The 15,908-nt window shown below is 43.6% G+C and overlaps 2 protein-coding genes and 1 long non-coding RNA gene across 3 annotated transcripts; 2 read left to right on the top strand and 1 right to left on the bottom strand.

Moving 5' to 3' along the window:
- The first annotated feature begins 1,788 nt into the window (after positions 1-1,788).
- On the top strand, positions 1,789-15,612 carry kiaa0895l. The gene is made up of 7 exons (XM_051378438.1): positions 1,789-1,986; positions 2,258-3,073; positions 3,164-3,307; positions 5,429-5,561; positions 5,990-6,295; positions 7,526-7,623; positions 12,061-15,612. Exons 2-7 carry the CDS (start codon positions 2,354-2,356, stop codon positions 12,220-12,222), a joined length of 1,563 nt encoding a protein of 520 aa, XP_051234398.1. The 5' UTR covers positions 1,789-1,986; positions 2,258-2,353; the 3' UTR covers positions 12,223-15,612.
- LOC127351183 (uncharacterized) lies at positions 3,314-5,417 on the top strand. The gene is made up of 3 exons (XR_007880805.1): positions 3,314-4,914; positions 4,977-5,221; positions 5,257-5,417. It is a non-coding gene; the product is annotated as an uncharacterized LOC127351183 (long non-coding RNA).
- Positions 8,071-9,895, bottom strand: LOC127351181 (C-C motif chemokine 3-like). The gene is made up of 3 exons (XM_051378474.1): positions 9,707-9,895; positions 8,672-8,795; positions 8,071-8,534 (listed from the first exon to the last, which is right to left on the bottom strand). Exons 1-3 carry the CDS (start codon positions 9,771-9,773, stop codon positions 8,432-8,434), a joined length of 294 nt encoding a protein of 97 aa, XP_051234434.1. The 5' UTR covers positions 9,774-9,895; the 3' UTR covers positions 8,071-8,431.
- Positions 15,613-15,908: the final 296 nt, after the last annotated feature.

Raw genomic sequence — 15,908 nt, forward strand, 5'->3', positions numbered from 1 at the left:
TCCGCTGAATTGGACAAGTCGTCACTGGCACAGTCATTTCACGTAACGCAGCTCAAAATCGCCACGCAGCGCTTACTTCCTGTTGCCAGTGGGTGGCGCTATCACTTTGTCTGAATATTGTCATGTAGACGTGTTCAGGGTGGGAGTGTTATCAAACACGTGAAGTTTCATTGAGATTGGATCATGTACGCTGAAGATATGAGGACGTGTTCAGGGTGGGACTGTACACTGAAGTTGAGTACTATCTGTTTAGGGTGAGTGGTCGAAATTCAACGCAACGCCACGGGCACGCCGTTTGACGGAATGTCGTAAATAGCACAACTTTAAATCATGAATGTCTTTAGATTGTGCTGATTAAATTTGAAGTAGATCCGATAAATTCCCTAGGAGGAGTTCGTTCAAATACAAGGCGAAAAATCACAGAAAATGAGCACAGAATGCAAAATGGCTGACTTTGATGGGAAGCCACGGACACGCCGTTTGACGGAATGTCGTAAATAGCACAACTTTAAATCAGGACCATTTTTTGACTGTACTCACAAATTTTGAAGCATATCGGATAAATTCCCTAGGAGGAGTTCGTTCAAACACAACGCAAAAATTCGCAGAAAGTGAAACTTTAAATCAAAATGTCCGACTTCCTGTGGGGTTTCGGGTATGGGTCCAAGAGGCTTTTTTGTATGTCCCGGCATTCTAAACGGGCCTACCGAGTTTCGTACATATCGGTGAAACGTGGCGCCGGGGCTGCTGTTTTATTATCCTTTAGGGGGCGCTACACACAGGACAAACACGATTTTTGATATGTGAGCTTCAGGCACTACTCTACACGTGCCCTGTGAATTTCATATTCATAACTATTACGGTGTCCGTACAGTGATTTTTCATGCCAAAAGAGCGCCACCTAGTGGCGTATTTTTTTTGTCCTTTTTAAGTGAGCCTCAGGGAGCCATGGGGAAGCATCGTACCAAGTTTCATCTTAATCACACATACCGTTGTAGAGATATAAACGTCTTCATTTTAAAGAGCGCCACCTAGTGCTGATGGCCTGAAATTGTGCACGATGCTTAAGGAAGACACCTGGAACTATGCACCCAAGTTTGGTGTCAATCGGACATACCAATGTGGAGAAATGGTCCACTTCCTTTTTTGATGAAAATTCCACGGGAAGTGCTAATTTTATAGCGTGCTTATTGTTTGAAATTTCGAAAATGTTCAAATTGCTTTTTTGCCAGGGCGGTCCCCAGGTGCTAGGTGAAAAATTTCTTGCGAATCGGACAAAGCGTGTAGGAGGACCACGAAAACGTACTTTAAGGACTTTTCGCACTCTAGCGAAAAAAAATTATAGGCGGAAGTGGGCGGGGCCTATATAGGAAGATTCAGCTCCATTCACTGAACGCGTGGATATAAGTTTTTGAATGTGCGACAAAATATGCAAAAGTTATTAAGTAACCAAAAAGTGAAAATACTTTCCTAAATAGTAGCGCCACCTAGTGGCCGACCTGAAAAAGACACATAGAATATCAAATTTTTCACCAGGCCTGACAACTTTGCCAAATAAAATTGAGTTTTCGTATATGTTCAGGGGGAAAAACGCTGTCGAAGTGGCCTAAAAATAATAATAATAGGTAAGAAATCGAGCAAAAACAATAGGGACCTCCAGCGGTCGCTTGCGAGGTCCCTAATAATATTTTTAGAGCCTTCCGGTTTATCCATTTCCGTCCACCAGCTGGTTGTACGTAATGACGCAACGACGGAACGTCCGGCGCGGCGTTCCCGGCGTAACGCGTCATATCTTCCAACACATCCGCCGCTTCCTGGCCGGCCCGGGAAGGCGCCTCAGGCCCCGCAGCACACCGCACCGCTACCCGCACATCATCACCGCCATCCTCCGATTACAGCCACCGCTCCCCGGCGTCAGTCTGCGGAGGAGCCGCCGCCGGTATGAGCGGATGAAAGCCACCAACGGTCAACAGAAGTCGCTGCCAGGTAACAGCAGAGTGTTTGTTGTTGTTAGTTAACGGTCCCACTGATTTGTTTTGTGTTGATTTACTGTGAACTGTTTGCTGTCTCCATGGATTCAAACAGTTTTAATCTCTAGTTAATGTTGAACTGTCAGTGGGAGCTCAGAGGAGACGGGAGCTTTGTTCCTGTGGCTCCATCCTGGAAGAGGTTTCTCTTTGTTAGTCTCCACCACAAACTCTGATGACATCCTCCCGACCGGCTGCCGTTCATCTTCTCAACTCTAATCTAATTACAGCCGCAGCAGCAACAAGCAGTAAATCTCCCAGTTCTGCCCCGGCGCCGGGGCCGGAGGGAGGGGGAAGGTGGAGCCGGAGGCGTTGCGGCCGTGGTGATGGTGTTGGACTCCAGTGAAGTCTTCATGGATCAGGTTGAGGGTGAGAGCGGCAGGGAGCCGGATGTCCGAGCAGATCCACCTAAAGCCGGCGCCGTGACGCCCAGGACGCCGGCCAAGAGGAGCGGCGCTGCCAAGAAGGGGAAGGTGTCCCACAACGGACTCCCGGTCCAAACCAACAGCAGCCAGGTAGCAGACAGGAGGTCATCCAAAGGCGGCGCCACGCCCAGAGGCGGCGCCACGCCCAGACCGCCTCTCCGCCGCCCCCTCAGCCTGGAGATGACGCCCCAGCGGCTGCGAGGGTCCCAGGAGCAGATGGTGGACAGGCGGATCGTGCAGCCTCCTTGGCGCAGCGGGTCGGCCGCCCCCTCGCCGCCGGCTCGCAGCCTCACCAGCCCCAGCCTCGGCGTGGGCGGCTGGATGCGCCGCAGCGAGAGCACCTGCTCCGTCAACTACTCCCTCGGGCTGCGGGCCGGCAGGGGGCAAATGCGACCCGCCACGTCCCTGCCTCACATAGCGAAGGGCGTGGGGAGCGCGGCGCCGCCCGGAGCCGCGAGGCCCTGCCTGCTCGTCGCCCTCCGGCCGCTCAACCTGGAGCAGGAGAAACAAACCTTCTTCCAGTCCGACTACAAGTACGAGCCGCAGTTCGAGTACATGCAGCCCGAGCCGAGGAGCGTGCTGGAGAAGTACCGGGAGGGCTCGGGACTCTTCCTCGAACAGGTACGTCACGCAGACTCACCTGAGAGCTCACACGATGATGATGATGATGATGATGATGATGGTGATGATGAGTTTTCCGTGTACCTGCAGGCGGTCGGAATCATGGAGTGCGTCCTGAGGAAGTTCGGCTCCTATGAGAACTTCGAGGAAGTGACGGGCGGCAGCGTCCTCCCGAAAAGTCAAGTCTGGGCGGCCGTACGTAAATATCTGCAGAAGGAAGGCTGCGTGGGAGAGGTGAGAGTGACATCATCAACCAGCTTTAGTTCAGACCTGCATTCTCAGTAACGACCAGCAGGGGGCGGCTCCACTGGTTGCAATAACACACAGATACCATTCAGTCTTATGGAGAAATGAGTCGACTTCTCAGTTGATTGATGAGCTCAGTAAACAGTTTCCTGATGAGTTTCTGGTCTCAGTCTCTAGTTCCAGTCTTCTTCCATACAGCATGATGTTCATTTAGTAACTGATGGTCCCATTTAGAGTAAAACAGACCATAAAGCAGGGTATGCTTTAGGGCGGGGCTACCTTGTGATTGACAGCTCATTCTCAGTGAGTCCGTCCAGCTCAACGCACCAAACTCAGATCAAACTGTCAAACAGTGCTGATCAGATATGGATCCAGATTCTGCGAGTGAGTTGCAATCACTGGGCTGTGGAAAAGCCTCTTTGAGGAGTAACTGATTGTGATTACTCTGCCGACAGTTGACAGAACAGAAAACAACAGGAGGCAGAATAAAGTTGAAAATAAAGCAGAAGTTACTCGAGATAACCTCGGCTGTATTTTACATAAACAGCTCAGTAACAATAAAGCAAGCAGGCGGTGACCTAAAACAAACAAATAAACAGAGGAGGGGGAAAATAAATATATAAATGAATAAATAAAGATAATAAATATAATTATAAACCTTTCAGATTGTCCTCAATGTCCTGATACTCCGAGACATTCATCATAATCAGCCTGGAAAACCTGGAAACTTAGAGATTGTTAAAATTTGTTGTTAAAATGACCAAATATTCTGGAAATAATCCAAACGTTTCTCTTTATCTATGTCTCGTTTTAATGGTTAATGATTAACGATGTTAGAAGGTGACTTTTCTGTAAAGTACAGAATTAACTGTACTTCATTTGAACAGTTTTAGGGGCTCACGTTGGAGGAAAGCTGTAGTGAAATGTCGTCAGTTCACTGGAGAGTTTGCAGCTGGAAACATCTGCAAATTAACAGAGTGTCTCATTAACCTGCTGCAGTAAAAAAAAAAAAGTTAAAATGGAGCCTTCTGGTAAATTATATTAACGTTGGTGAGCAAGTGCTGTCCTGAAATGTCAAGAAAAACTCCTGGAAATGACTTCTTACAAACAGTGGGAACCCTGATGATGTGTTGGGTCATACAGACACACAGAGCCTCATTCTGTCAAACAAAAACTGTAAAAAAAAATCAATAATAAACAGAGAGAAATGGTAAAAATGGAGACAGAACCTCAAGAAACTTAATAAAAACTGATTATATTTCATGAATCCCAACAAACACAAAGCCAGAGATCCTGAAGTCCGTGTGTTGCAATGAGGAGCACCTGAGAGAGGAAGGGAGGGAGGGGAGTGGAGGAGAGAGGACCTTGAACATTTAAACGCTCCTCTCGTGTTTGTTTACTGTTTTCACCTGTAGCCTTTGTGTTTAACGTCACAACACTATGAACTGTGGGTAATTCCCTCAGGCAGTCAGCGGGAATGTCTGCGAGAGCGCTTGAGTTACCGGGAGCGCCTTAAAGTCTGTGAGCATGGCAGCTGGGACGGGTGGCGCTCTGTCCCAGGCGTTGACGGTGGGACGGGTGGCGCTCTGTCCCAGGTGTGGACGGTGGGACGGGTGGCGCTCTGTCCCAGGCGTGGACGGTGGGACCCCTGTCCCAGGCGTTGACGGTGGGACGGGTGGCGCTCTGTCCCAGGCGTTGACGGTGGGACGGGTGGCGCTCTGTCCCAGGTGTTGACGGTGGGACGGGTGGCGCTCTGTCCCAGGCGTTGACGGTGGGACGGGTGGCGCTCTGTCCCAGGCGTGGACACTGGGACGGGTGGCGCTCTGTCCCAGGCGTTGACGGTGGGACGGGTGGCGCTCTGTCCCAGGCGTGGACGGTGGGACGGGTGGCGCTCTGTCCCAGGTGTGGACGGTGGGACGGGTGGCGCTCTGTCCCAGGCGTTGACGGTGGGACGGGTGGCGCTCTGTCCCAGGCGTTGACGGTGGGACGGGTGGCGCTCTGTCCCAGGCGTTGACGGTGGGACGGGTGGCGCTCTGTCCCAGGCGTTGACGGTGGGACGGGTGGCGCTCTGTCCCAGGCGTTGACGGTGGCGTCTGTCTGTGTGTCCAGGTTGTGGTGCGTCTGTCTGACGAGCTGCTATCTCAGGCGGTGATGGTGGTGGAGAGCTGCCGTCCCACTCTGACCATCAACCTGGCCGGAGCTCGGCAGCACTGGCTGGAGGGGATGCTGAGACACGAGATAGGTAATCTTCATCTTCATCTTCATCTTCATCATCATCTCACAGTCTTAGGGTTAGGGTCTTATCCTCAGTGAGCGTACATTTAATTAGATCTGGACAACTAAAACTCAGAGAATGAAGAGAAGGTGGATGTTTGTAAGACAGACAAGAAGTCTTAAACCTGCATTCTCAGTAACAACCAGCAGGGGGCGGCTCCACTGGTTGCAATAACTCACAGATACCATTCAGTCTTATGGAGAAATGAGTCGACTTCTCAGTTGATTTATTCCCTCAGTAAACAGTTTCCTGATGAGTTTCTGGTCTCAGTCTCTAGTTTCAGTCTTCTTCCATACAGCATGATGTTCATTTAGTAACTGATGGTCCCATTTAGAGTAAAACAGACCTGTTTATTGATTTATTTATTGATCTATTGCCGTCCGTCCTCTCCTCAGGCACACATTACCTGCGAGGGGTGAACAACAACCTGCAGCCGTGGTCCACCGCAGACGGCAGGAAGCAGTTCGGCCTTAAACCGGCCAATCCCACGGAGGAGGGCCTGGCCAGCCTGCACAGCGTGTTGCTACGGAAACAGCCCTACCTGTGGCGAGCGGCTCTGCTCTACTACACGGTGTACCACGCCACCAGCATGAGCTTCAGCGCGCTCTTCAGCCACATCGCTCGCTTCGTCCAGGACCCGGACGTCCGCTGGGAGTACTGCCTGCGAGCCAAGAGGGGACAGACGGACACCTCGCAGCCCGGTGAGTGCACACACAGAGTGCACACACACACACACACACACACACACTCACACACACACACTACCACTATCATCCTGTTCTCTCAGTACTGTGTAATGTTTCTTGAGAAGCAAACATATCTCATATCTCTGTAACCAGCACTGGATGCTGGTGAGTGTATCACACGTATCTAAACAAACAATAAACTAAATAAAATATCTCAAATATTACAGCCGACTTGTGAAGCCAGTTCATTTACTGTTGGGTCTTAATTAGCTTAATTGAAGCTTTCAGTGAATAAACATACAGATGTGTTACAGACAAACTTTAATGTCTTTAAAAAGACCAGAAAGTGATGAAGTACAGGTTTCACTGCTTAATAGAGGCTTTAACATCTTTAACCTTTAAGACTTCAGTAATAAACACACAGAACTGAACATTATACACTTGGTAAAGGTAGAAAAGATAGTAGATTTATTTATTAATCACATTTAAAAACACAAACACAAATATATAAAGAAACCCAGACAGGTACAGATGAACGACACACAGACGAGAGATCAGCAGATGTTGGAGAACAAAAGGTTTTGAGTCTGGACTTAAAGAGACCGGCTCACAGGAGATTTTATCTGGGTCACAATTACATTTACTAAATGCACTTTCCTTCTCTTTTATAAAGTATTTAAAATGTGTTCATTGTTTGACTGATGAGGTTAAAAACATGAAACTTAACTTTTACTTAATGAACATTTAGTCTCATAAACGAGAACCTATTAACCTCAGTGTCTTTGTTTTGTTTCATTTATAAAGTTAAAGTAGATTTAAAAATGTGTAGTTTTAAATATGAGAGACTCTTCTTAAGGTCTTATTTACAGTATTTAATGTGTGTTTTTCAAGACAATATGACGTGATGCAGAAACAGCAGTAAAAATGGTCAGTAGTGTTCATTTATGTGCTAAATTTGTGGATTGAGTTGAAATAGTTGGGCTCCCAGAAAAAAGGTTTGGGAAACACTGACTGAGGATTAGACTGTACAGGTCAACTTAATAATTAACAATAATGCATTATTATGAAAACAGCAGCAGGTGGACAGTAAATTCACTATTTAGAGACTTTAAGGAGTAAAACAAACTGTGAAGGTGAGAAGAACTCGTCCTCCCCGTCGATGGATGAACAGTTTTACTAGAGAATAATAACTTTACAGAAAGGTGCTTTTATCCTTACTCTCCCTGTGCTGTGTTTCTGTCCCAGGTTGCTTCAGTAAAGACCAGGTTTACCTGGACGGGATCCTCCGAATCCTCCGGCACCGAAGGGCCATCGACTTCAAGATGTTGACCTCTTTAGGAAAGGTCAGTGTCGACGCCGTCCAATCAGAGTCTTTATCACCAATATAAAACCCTGCTGTACGAAAAATACCATCAAATGTAGCAGTGGTTCCTGAGAATAATGAAACGGAGAGGAAGATAAAACCGACGCAGTGAGAGATTTTAAAGATAACTACAGAACATTTAAATATCTCTGATTGTTCAGAAGTATTATGAGAGATAATAATAACAGCTTCTGCCCCCTACAGGGCGTTATAGGTAAAGAAAGAACATCAATATGGAGCCTGATTGTGGTAGAGGAAGTAAAAGTAGTAAAACCACGCTGTAAAATACTCTGTATAATGTAACAGATAGATTAAGATATATTATTGTAGATTAAGGTCAAACTTCATTGATTCGGGGGGCATTTAGTTACCTCTCCTCAGTACGGAGATGTCTGGCATCAACCTTATATAATATAAGACCCAACACTTTTTATTTGTCCTTTCATTTTATTAATGCATATATCAATATATTTAGTATATATAAGCACACAATGCAAAGCTTCTCAGAAAAACATGTTTTCATTGGTATAAAAAGGTGCTATCGAGCATAGACTAAGATCAGCAGAGATCATGGCCAGAGGTTGAGTAGCTGGAGATTATTGATCTTTTATGTTCGATCTTTACGTTTTATCTTTTCTGCAATTTCGAGCTTGGATCAATAAAGTCTATCTATCTATCTATCTATCTATCTATCTATCTATCTATCTATCTATCTATCTATCTATCTATCTATCTATCTATCTATCATCTATCTATCTATCTATCTATCTATCTATCTATCTATCTATCTATCCATCTATCTTCCAGATGTCGTGCTGTTGCTTGTAAGCTTCCTGTGCCCAGTTGAGATTCTGGCACACACATATCTGGGTCCCTCTAGCAGTGCTGACCCTGCAGAAAAATCAACAGAGTTACAACGGGAAAATATTATTTGTCCCTTTTGAAATGTGATATTAGACAAAAACTGGATAAACGTGGTCATTGTTCTGGTGCGGATCATAAAGTGAGAGTAAGAGTAAAGCACATACACAAATCCTTTCTCAACACATCTGCTGTCAGTCTTGATGATGGAGATAATCTGCCTTTGCGGAATTCTTCCCCTGAAGAAGTTAAAGCAGCACATTACAGGCGCTACAGCGTTTACTGCACGAGCTGGAAAACATAACAAAATAAAAAAGACTACTTTAGCAATATACACAATAAGAAACATACTCTAGCCTTTGTAGCCCTGTTGGCAAGAAGACTTTGTAGATAAAAAAGAAAATGTCTTGTTTTAAAAAAATACCAGTTATAATTAATAAATAATAATAAGTTCAATAAAAAATAATAATAATAATAGTAATAATAATGATAATTATAATATATATAAATGTGAAGTTGGGTGACAGACGACCGTATGGGTCCATAAGCTGGTACTCCTTTGAGAAAGCAGTTGCAGTCCTTGTGGAACATTTGAGTCACATTTTAAAAATAAATAAATAATCCAAAATAAAGTGTGTATCATGTCCGTCACATGGCCAGCCCACTAAAAAACAGTCACAGTTTCTGTGTTGGTAGGCCACCCAAATACCCAAATATGTGTGTACAAACATTTAGCATATGTCCCCTTTAAATGCATAAACTCAAAACAGTAGAAATAATTAGACGTCACCCAACAAAAACCCAAAACAGAACATAGAAATAATAATATCTTAATAAATAAAGATAAACTAAAAATGCAGTCAAAAGGACAAACAAGACAAATGCTATTAATGGTCCAGAGTTTCCAAATGTAACTGAACAGATGCCTATCTTTGTAGATTTATTTGTTTCACTTGTACAAAAGGGCGAATAAATTACAAAAAAAGGTTAAAATTGCCTAATTGTTATTTTAAACATCGGTATCAGCACAGATCGGTGCATCCCTACTTTTAATACAGTTAAAAAGTCTTTTAGAATCAGCCTTTTCCTTCTGAGGTAATGGTATAATAAAATTAAATAATGTAACAAAAATCCAGAAAAAGAGACCCCCCCAAATGTAATTAATCTCCAGTCAGGTTCATAAAGTAGAGTGACAGACTTACGCATGGCAGTGCAGTAGGAAACAGTGATCAGCAGCAGGAGTCCCGCTGCAAAGCCGAGAGTCTTCATTCTGTCTTCAGTGTACGACTGACGTGTCTGAAGTGATCTGCTGTGAATGCGTCTGATAGCTGCTTCCACCTTCTCATGTTTTAAATATGTGAGAAGCAATTCTAAGAAAACCACCAGGGTTGACTGGGTGAGAGGAAAGAGAAGTTTAAATCACGTGCCACGCAACATGCTGCAGCTCTACTTGATCGGTTTGATCTGTTTGACTGAGCTGAGAACAAACCTTTAACTTACAACCAGAGATGATTATGAGAGAGGCAAGGACTGTGTGTTCACAAATGCTGCCATCAGTATGCCCCGAACAAAGTGCCTTTCAGGTTGTCAAACAGTTCCTTGGGGTGCCCGGTTCGCTCATTGGGTAGAGCTGGCGACCCATGTACCGAGGCTGAGTCCTTGCTGCAGCGGCTCAGGGTTCGAAACCGACCTGCGGCCCTTTGCTGCGTGTCGTCCCCTCTCTCTGTCCAGCTTTCCTGTCTATCTTCAGCTGTCCTATCAAATAAAGGCAGACAGTTCCCGAAAGCCCCATGCCCCTTTTATTTATGTTTATTTACTGTAGGTCACAGCTAACTAAATTTAAAGCATCAAGATCCCGACAACTCATTATTTCTTCTTATGAACTTGTGTTTCATAGAACTTTATTATAAATTGAGTTCACAAAACTCCATGAAAGTTAAACTTTAACCCTGCATAATGTCTTGGGGTCATTTTTAACCCCATTTTTAATGTTGTTTATGTTTCTAAATATGGCATTTTTTCATCTAATTTCACTAAAATAACATGGATGGTTCCATGGTATGGGAGCTCCACATGAAACCAGTGTTGACCACTATCACTGAATTTTGGGTGTTTGATTGAATTTTAGAACACTTGTGTTCTTCCCCACCGTAATTGACCCCAGAAGGCTCATTGGGTTACACTGTGCAAACACGCACGTACGCACACACGCACGCAGACAGGCACGCACGCACACACACACACACACACTCACACACGCACGCACACACACGCATGCAAACAAACGGATTTTTTTTTTTTTTGTGTTTTCTAATTTGCAATTAAAATGATTTCCGAAACTATTCTAAAATGTTAAAGTTGAAACTTCTCTAGGTTAAGGAAATAAATGTTCACTCTTCAATATCAAAATGTTTGCTCCTAAATTGCATCAGTTTATTCTGAGCTGAGGATGTCCTGGCTAATATTTGACACATACCAGTCTGTGATAATCCATAATAATTCATAATTTAGTTTACAGTTTAGTTTATTGACCATGAATTCCAAAATGAAGGGACCAACTTGTGGTAATGCGTTGGAATAAGGTTGACTAAAGAGGTTAAACACAGAATTGGGTGATCATTTATATTTTATGCTTCATAAACAGTCAAACCAGAAGAGGACAACAGGTGTCATTATGTGTCACCATTAAAACTGTGTGTGTGTAATCAATAAACATGTATTCCTATACATTCCTATACTATTATATTGACTATAGTCAAAATTATTCAGATTTGTAGCTTTTTATTAAACAGAAAAAAGCGACATCATTTCGTTTGAATGAGGTTTACTGACCCTAAATGATCGAAATATGGGTCAAGCTTGGTGTTGATGAGTTGGTGTTGAGTCGGCTAAAAAGGTGAAACACAGTCCTGGATCATAATTCATATCCATTCCATCATACGTACTTCGATGGAAAGGTATTATGAGAGGTTAAGACATATTTAATTAGCAATATTAATTAATTAGCAAAAGCATTAAGTAAATGAGGGAATAGAGCATATATAAGTATAGAGAGACAAATGTGTGTGAGTGTGTTTGTCTATTCTGTGTCTCCGAACCACATGAATGTGTAAATCGTAAAATCTAATCTGATCATAAACATTCACAGTAAAATGTTCAGTACCGGGTTAGGGAGGTGTTCCTGTCTACAGCAACTGAAACAACCTGTTCCGCTAGTGAGACGTGCAGATAAAGTCTCACTTTGCACCACAGACCAGCAGTATATCTCCTGATCAGGGTAAACAAAGGTTTAGTTGATGATGGCATAAAGTCGAGTGTGGTCACCCAGAGGAAGGTAGAAGAGATCGTATTAGATCAACACATCAACCTTTGTGTTCGGTAAAAGGTTTGCGAGTCACATTAAAACCGCTCACTGATCTTATCGCCGCTGGAACGCAGCTTGTGGTTGTTGTTTGTGCAGACAGACAGTTTTCATCACGGCACACAGTTATGTGAACTATGCACATTGTGCATTCACAGATTTCTGTTGTACACGTTATATCCTTTCCCTCCGCAGGTGTCTTTCGAAGACGTGGAGAGGCTTCGCCATCTGGCCGTGTTCCCTCGGACCAGAATCCCTCACTTCATGCGAGACCAGGAGCGGTACCTGCAACATCTGGATCACATCGTCGCCGTCAACGAACTGGACGACTCGGCGCTGGAGTACCTGCTGCCCTGACCTCGCCCCCCCGGTACACAGACTGTATCAATGTCACGCAAACATCCAGTATTATCGACGCTTTACTTCAGGCCATTTTTTTTATGTAAAACTTGAAGGATGCGGACAGAAAGGGACGCACACACTAACACCTCTATCTACATTTTCACTTTTGTCGAATGCATGCGGCTCCCACACAGAGCCGAGTACAGTTCACGTGCCCCCCCCCAACCCCAACCCCTCTCTTACTATGAAGTTACCTCAATACTGCAACTCTACGATGTAACCAACATTATATATGTAGTCTCATACATAATCAGCCTGTACACGCCGCTCGTGTGCGGATTCATAATCACTCGCTTTATTTATGCAATTATTTAAGTTTTTGTTACGTTGAGAGAACAAACTGAATGTCTCTGGTTTTAGCTTTATACCGTTTTTGTTTTTATGCCTTAGATCGTTTGCATTTCAAAAAGGGCACCAAGGACATTTCCAAACCCGGAGGAAGTCGGAACTGAGACCGTGAATCCTTTTAAGACGTATTAAGTGCCAGTGGACTCGGTCAGGAGAACTTCCCCCGGGGGGTTTTAAATTATCAGTGTTATTAATTAGATCCTCAGCCGCGTTGGCTCTTGTCTTAACGGTGTCCTTGGTGGTCTTTTGATATCAATATGCTACTGTGATGTGACCCGTCCCCGAGCCCCCCCCACCCCTCTCTTCTGCAGCAACCAAACTTTCTCTCGCAGCGTTAAAGGAAATAGTTCATTCGCTCTCTTGCAGGAAGGTAGATGACACAGTGTGATATTTATGAGAAATCAATATCTTTTTTTTTAAGAAATCGTTTACAGGAGTTTTTCTTGGTCAGTGTTTACGGGAGACTCTGCGTCAGCTCGCTTTCGTGGCTTCAGCGACGAGTAAATATCAGTTCAAATCAAGTCGAGTTTATTTTATTTTACTGACAGTTCCTCTTCTAACCTACAAACAACATACAATTAACAATCACCAACAGTAACGACAAATTGGACTGACTGGCTGGATGAATGTGACCGTCAGTTTGCTGCATGTGGAGTGAACAGGAATTATCTCTGATTAATACTTTAATGAAAGAGTTCTCATTGGATTTTTGACAGCAGCAGCTTGTTGCACATATCTGCTTTAAGTTATTAATGATTCAGGACAAACTCGGCAGCGCTCCGAAATACACAAAACGTTCAGAGCTGTTGTTCATATCCGTTATCAGTTACTGACGGTTCATCTTCAGGTCATTTCAACTGCTCGTAATACAGCACTTAGTGAATTTTCTATTTGTAGCTGAAGACAGAATAGAGACCAGAGAGAGGGAAGCAGCTTGACGTTGACTCTGTCCAAACTGTGGCGAGTGGCCATTGTTCAATCATATCTTAGAAACTGCAGGTCTGTCAGTCTGTGGATTTCTCCGTAACGTAACAGTGACGATGGTGAAGGTTGTGTAAACGGCATATTCCCTTCCCATATTCCTAATTAGGCCTCATCCCAAATGTAGTTTACCTGTTTACACTCCACTCTGTGTTGTAAACAAACCAACTAGCCAACAGTTTACAAGGCTGCAGTAAAGATGCATGTATGAAAGAAAAGTCCGGTCGGAAACATTGTGAAAGGTTTGGATTTGAAGAAGGTGGTTGAGCGAATGAAAGAGGGAGGCTGCGTTCGCACGGTCGAGGCGCCAGTGGTGGAAAACTGAGCAACAGTTTGAAAAGGAGGGAAATACAGAAAGTTATTAACAGTTTACGGGAATATTAGTGGAATAATTATTGTCAGTAGACGTTGTGAACACCTCAGTAGAAATATTGTCTTTTTCGGAATAAGTATTTGTCCCTCAGAGGCCACGCCCTTAATTATTCATGACTTTAAGCCGTAATATAATTTAAACAGGTGAGTTATATATAAATATATATATATATATATATATATAAATATTCACCCCCCCGTACACTCGTGAACATGTAAATTAACTACAGAGACCAAAACAGTTTTTGGAACCAGGCTGTAAACGTGTTTATTGCTGCTGTTAATATGGAGCCTTATGGAGACTGACTCACTGCTGGAGCCTCTAGTGGCCGTTAGAGGAACTGCAGAGCCAAGGAGCACGTAATTAACTAATTACATTAGTGAGACGGGTTACAGGTTGTGATCAGACGGACCTGGATGCTATTAGAGGTAATGCTAACGTCAGCAGCTCACAGTGGAAACCAAAGTTACGTTTGCCAAACACGTACATACAATACGCGTCTGTAACAACCTGTAAGATCATATTTAAGATAAGCAGCCAAACGGGTTTTGTTAACGAAGTCAGATTTTACATTTTTCTTACTGATAACTTTTAATAATAATAATAATAACCCTGTTTCTTTAGTATTTTAGCACTATATAATGTATGTAGCCATCGAGTGCATTAACCCTTTTTACAGGATTCTCGTTTTAAAGAGTCATTAAAAAGCCAGAGACGCAGTTTTTAACCAGTTTATAGAAATAACATGAGCTCAGTAAGCTAGCCAGTTACAGCTCATACAACCTGCTAACGACTGAAGTTGCTTTTGTCTACCTCCGTCAGAAATCAGAAAGAACCAGTCACTGCAACGGTAGATCTGCTGCCATTATCCACGTTACGCTCACAGGACTCGAAGTAATCCCGCACACAGTTTGGACAGAACCAGGTTGCTTCATATTCAGAGTGGTTTTGATCTTCTCCTCTAACTCTCTGCAAGAAAGCGAAGTCCCCAAAGTATCAAACTATTCCTTTAACATGTAGATAAAGTGCCAAAGTGGCATTAAAAAAAATAAATATAAAAATACTGTCGGGTTGTTTGAGAAGCGGCCGGTCTTTGTCGCTCCTCGCCGGCGGAGGAGGAGGAACAGCGAGGGTGTTGTGGGCGTGCCTTCGATGGGTGTAGAAGCTCATCAGCTGTAGCTAGCCGTGTGTTTGTAGGCTGCTTTTTACTGTGTTTGACACTTAAAAGACTTCAGATGTCAGTCAGGGCATTCATTTTGGGCCAAGCCGTCTGTGAGCAGAAACCAGGTCACAACAACAACAAAAAAAAAAAAGGACTAAACAGCAACAGTAGTCCCAGTTTTTAACCTGAAAGAAAAACTAAATGTGAATTCTACTTCTGTGATGCATTTTAAATACTTGGAATCAGAAGCCGGACGTGTAATTGAAATTCACTCTGCTGTGTTTACAATGTCAGCCATTTTGGTAAGCAGATGACGTTTTAAATTGGAGCAGGTTGTCGTCTGCTGACCTCACCAACCGCGGCCTGGATTCGCCTCAACGAATGCACCTATTTGTAACGCACGAATGTTGCACAAGTGTTTTATGTTCTGGAAAAACACCTTGACTTTCCAGTTTATTTATTAAAAAGTACACACACTTAATGAGCTCTGTGGTCTGTTTCATTCTCTTTCCGCTGGATTTATTGATTCTGGATGGGTTTAGCTTCAATAACAGTGCGCTCTTATTTTGAAATAGTGGTAATTATAAACCTGCTGATAAAATCAAATCTTACAACTGTTTAAAAAACAAAGTTCTGCAGTTAATTTAAAGTCAACTTGAATATTAAATGTTCTTGTTTTGTAAGTCTTTAACTGTTAGTTTCTACATTAGTTCTAGTTTGTTTAGACTTTATTTTTATGCATTTTATTTTGTTATATGTAATCACAGGTAGCTCCTT

This window comes from Dicentrarchus labrax, unplaced genomic scaffold (assembly GCF_905237075.1).
Source record: "Dicentrarchus labrax unplaced genomic scaffold, dlabrax2021, whole genome shotgun sequence".
Lineage (NCBI taxonomy): Eukaryota > Metazoa > Chordata > Actinopteri > Moronidae > Dicentrarchus > Dicentrarchus labrax.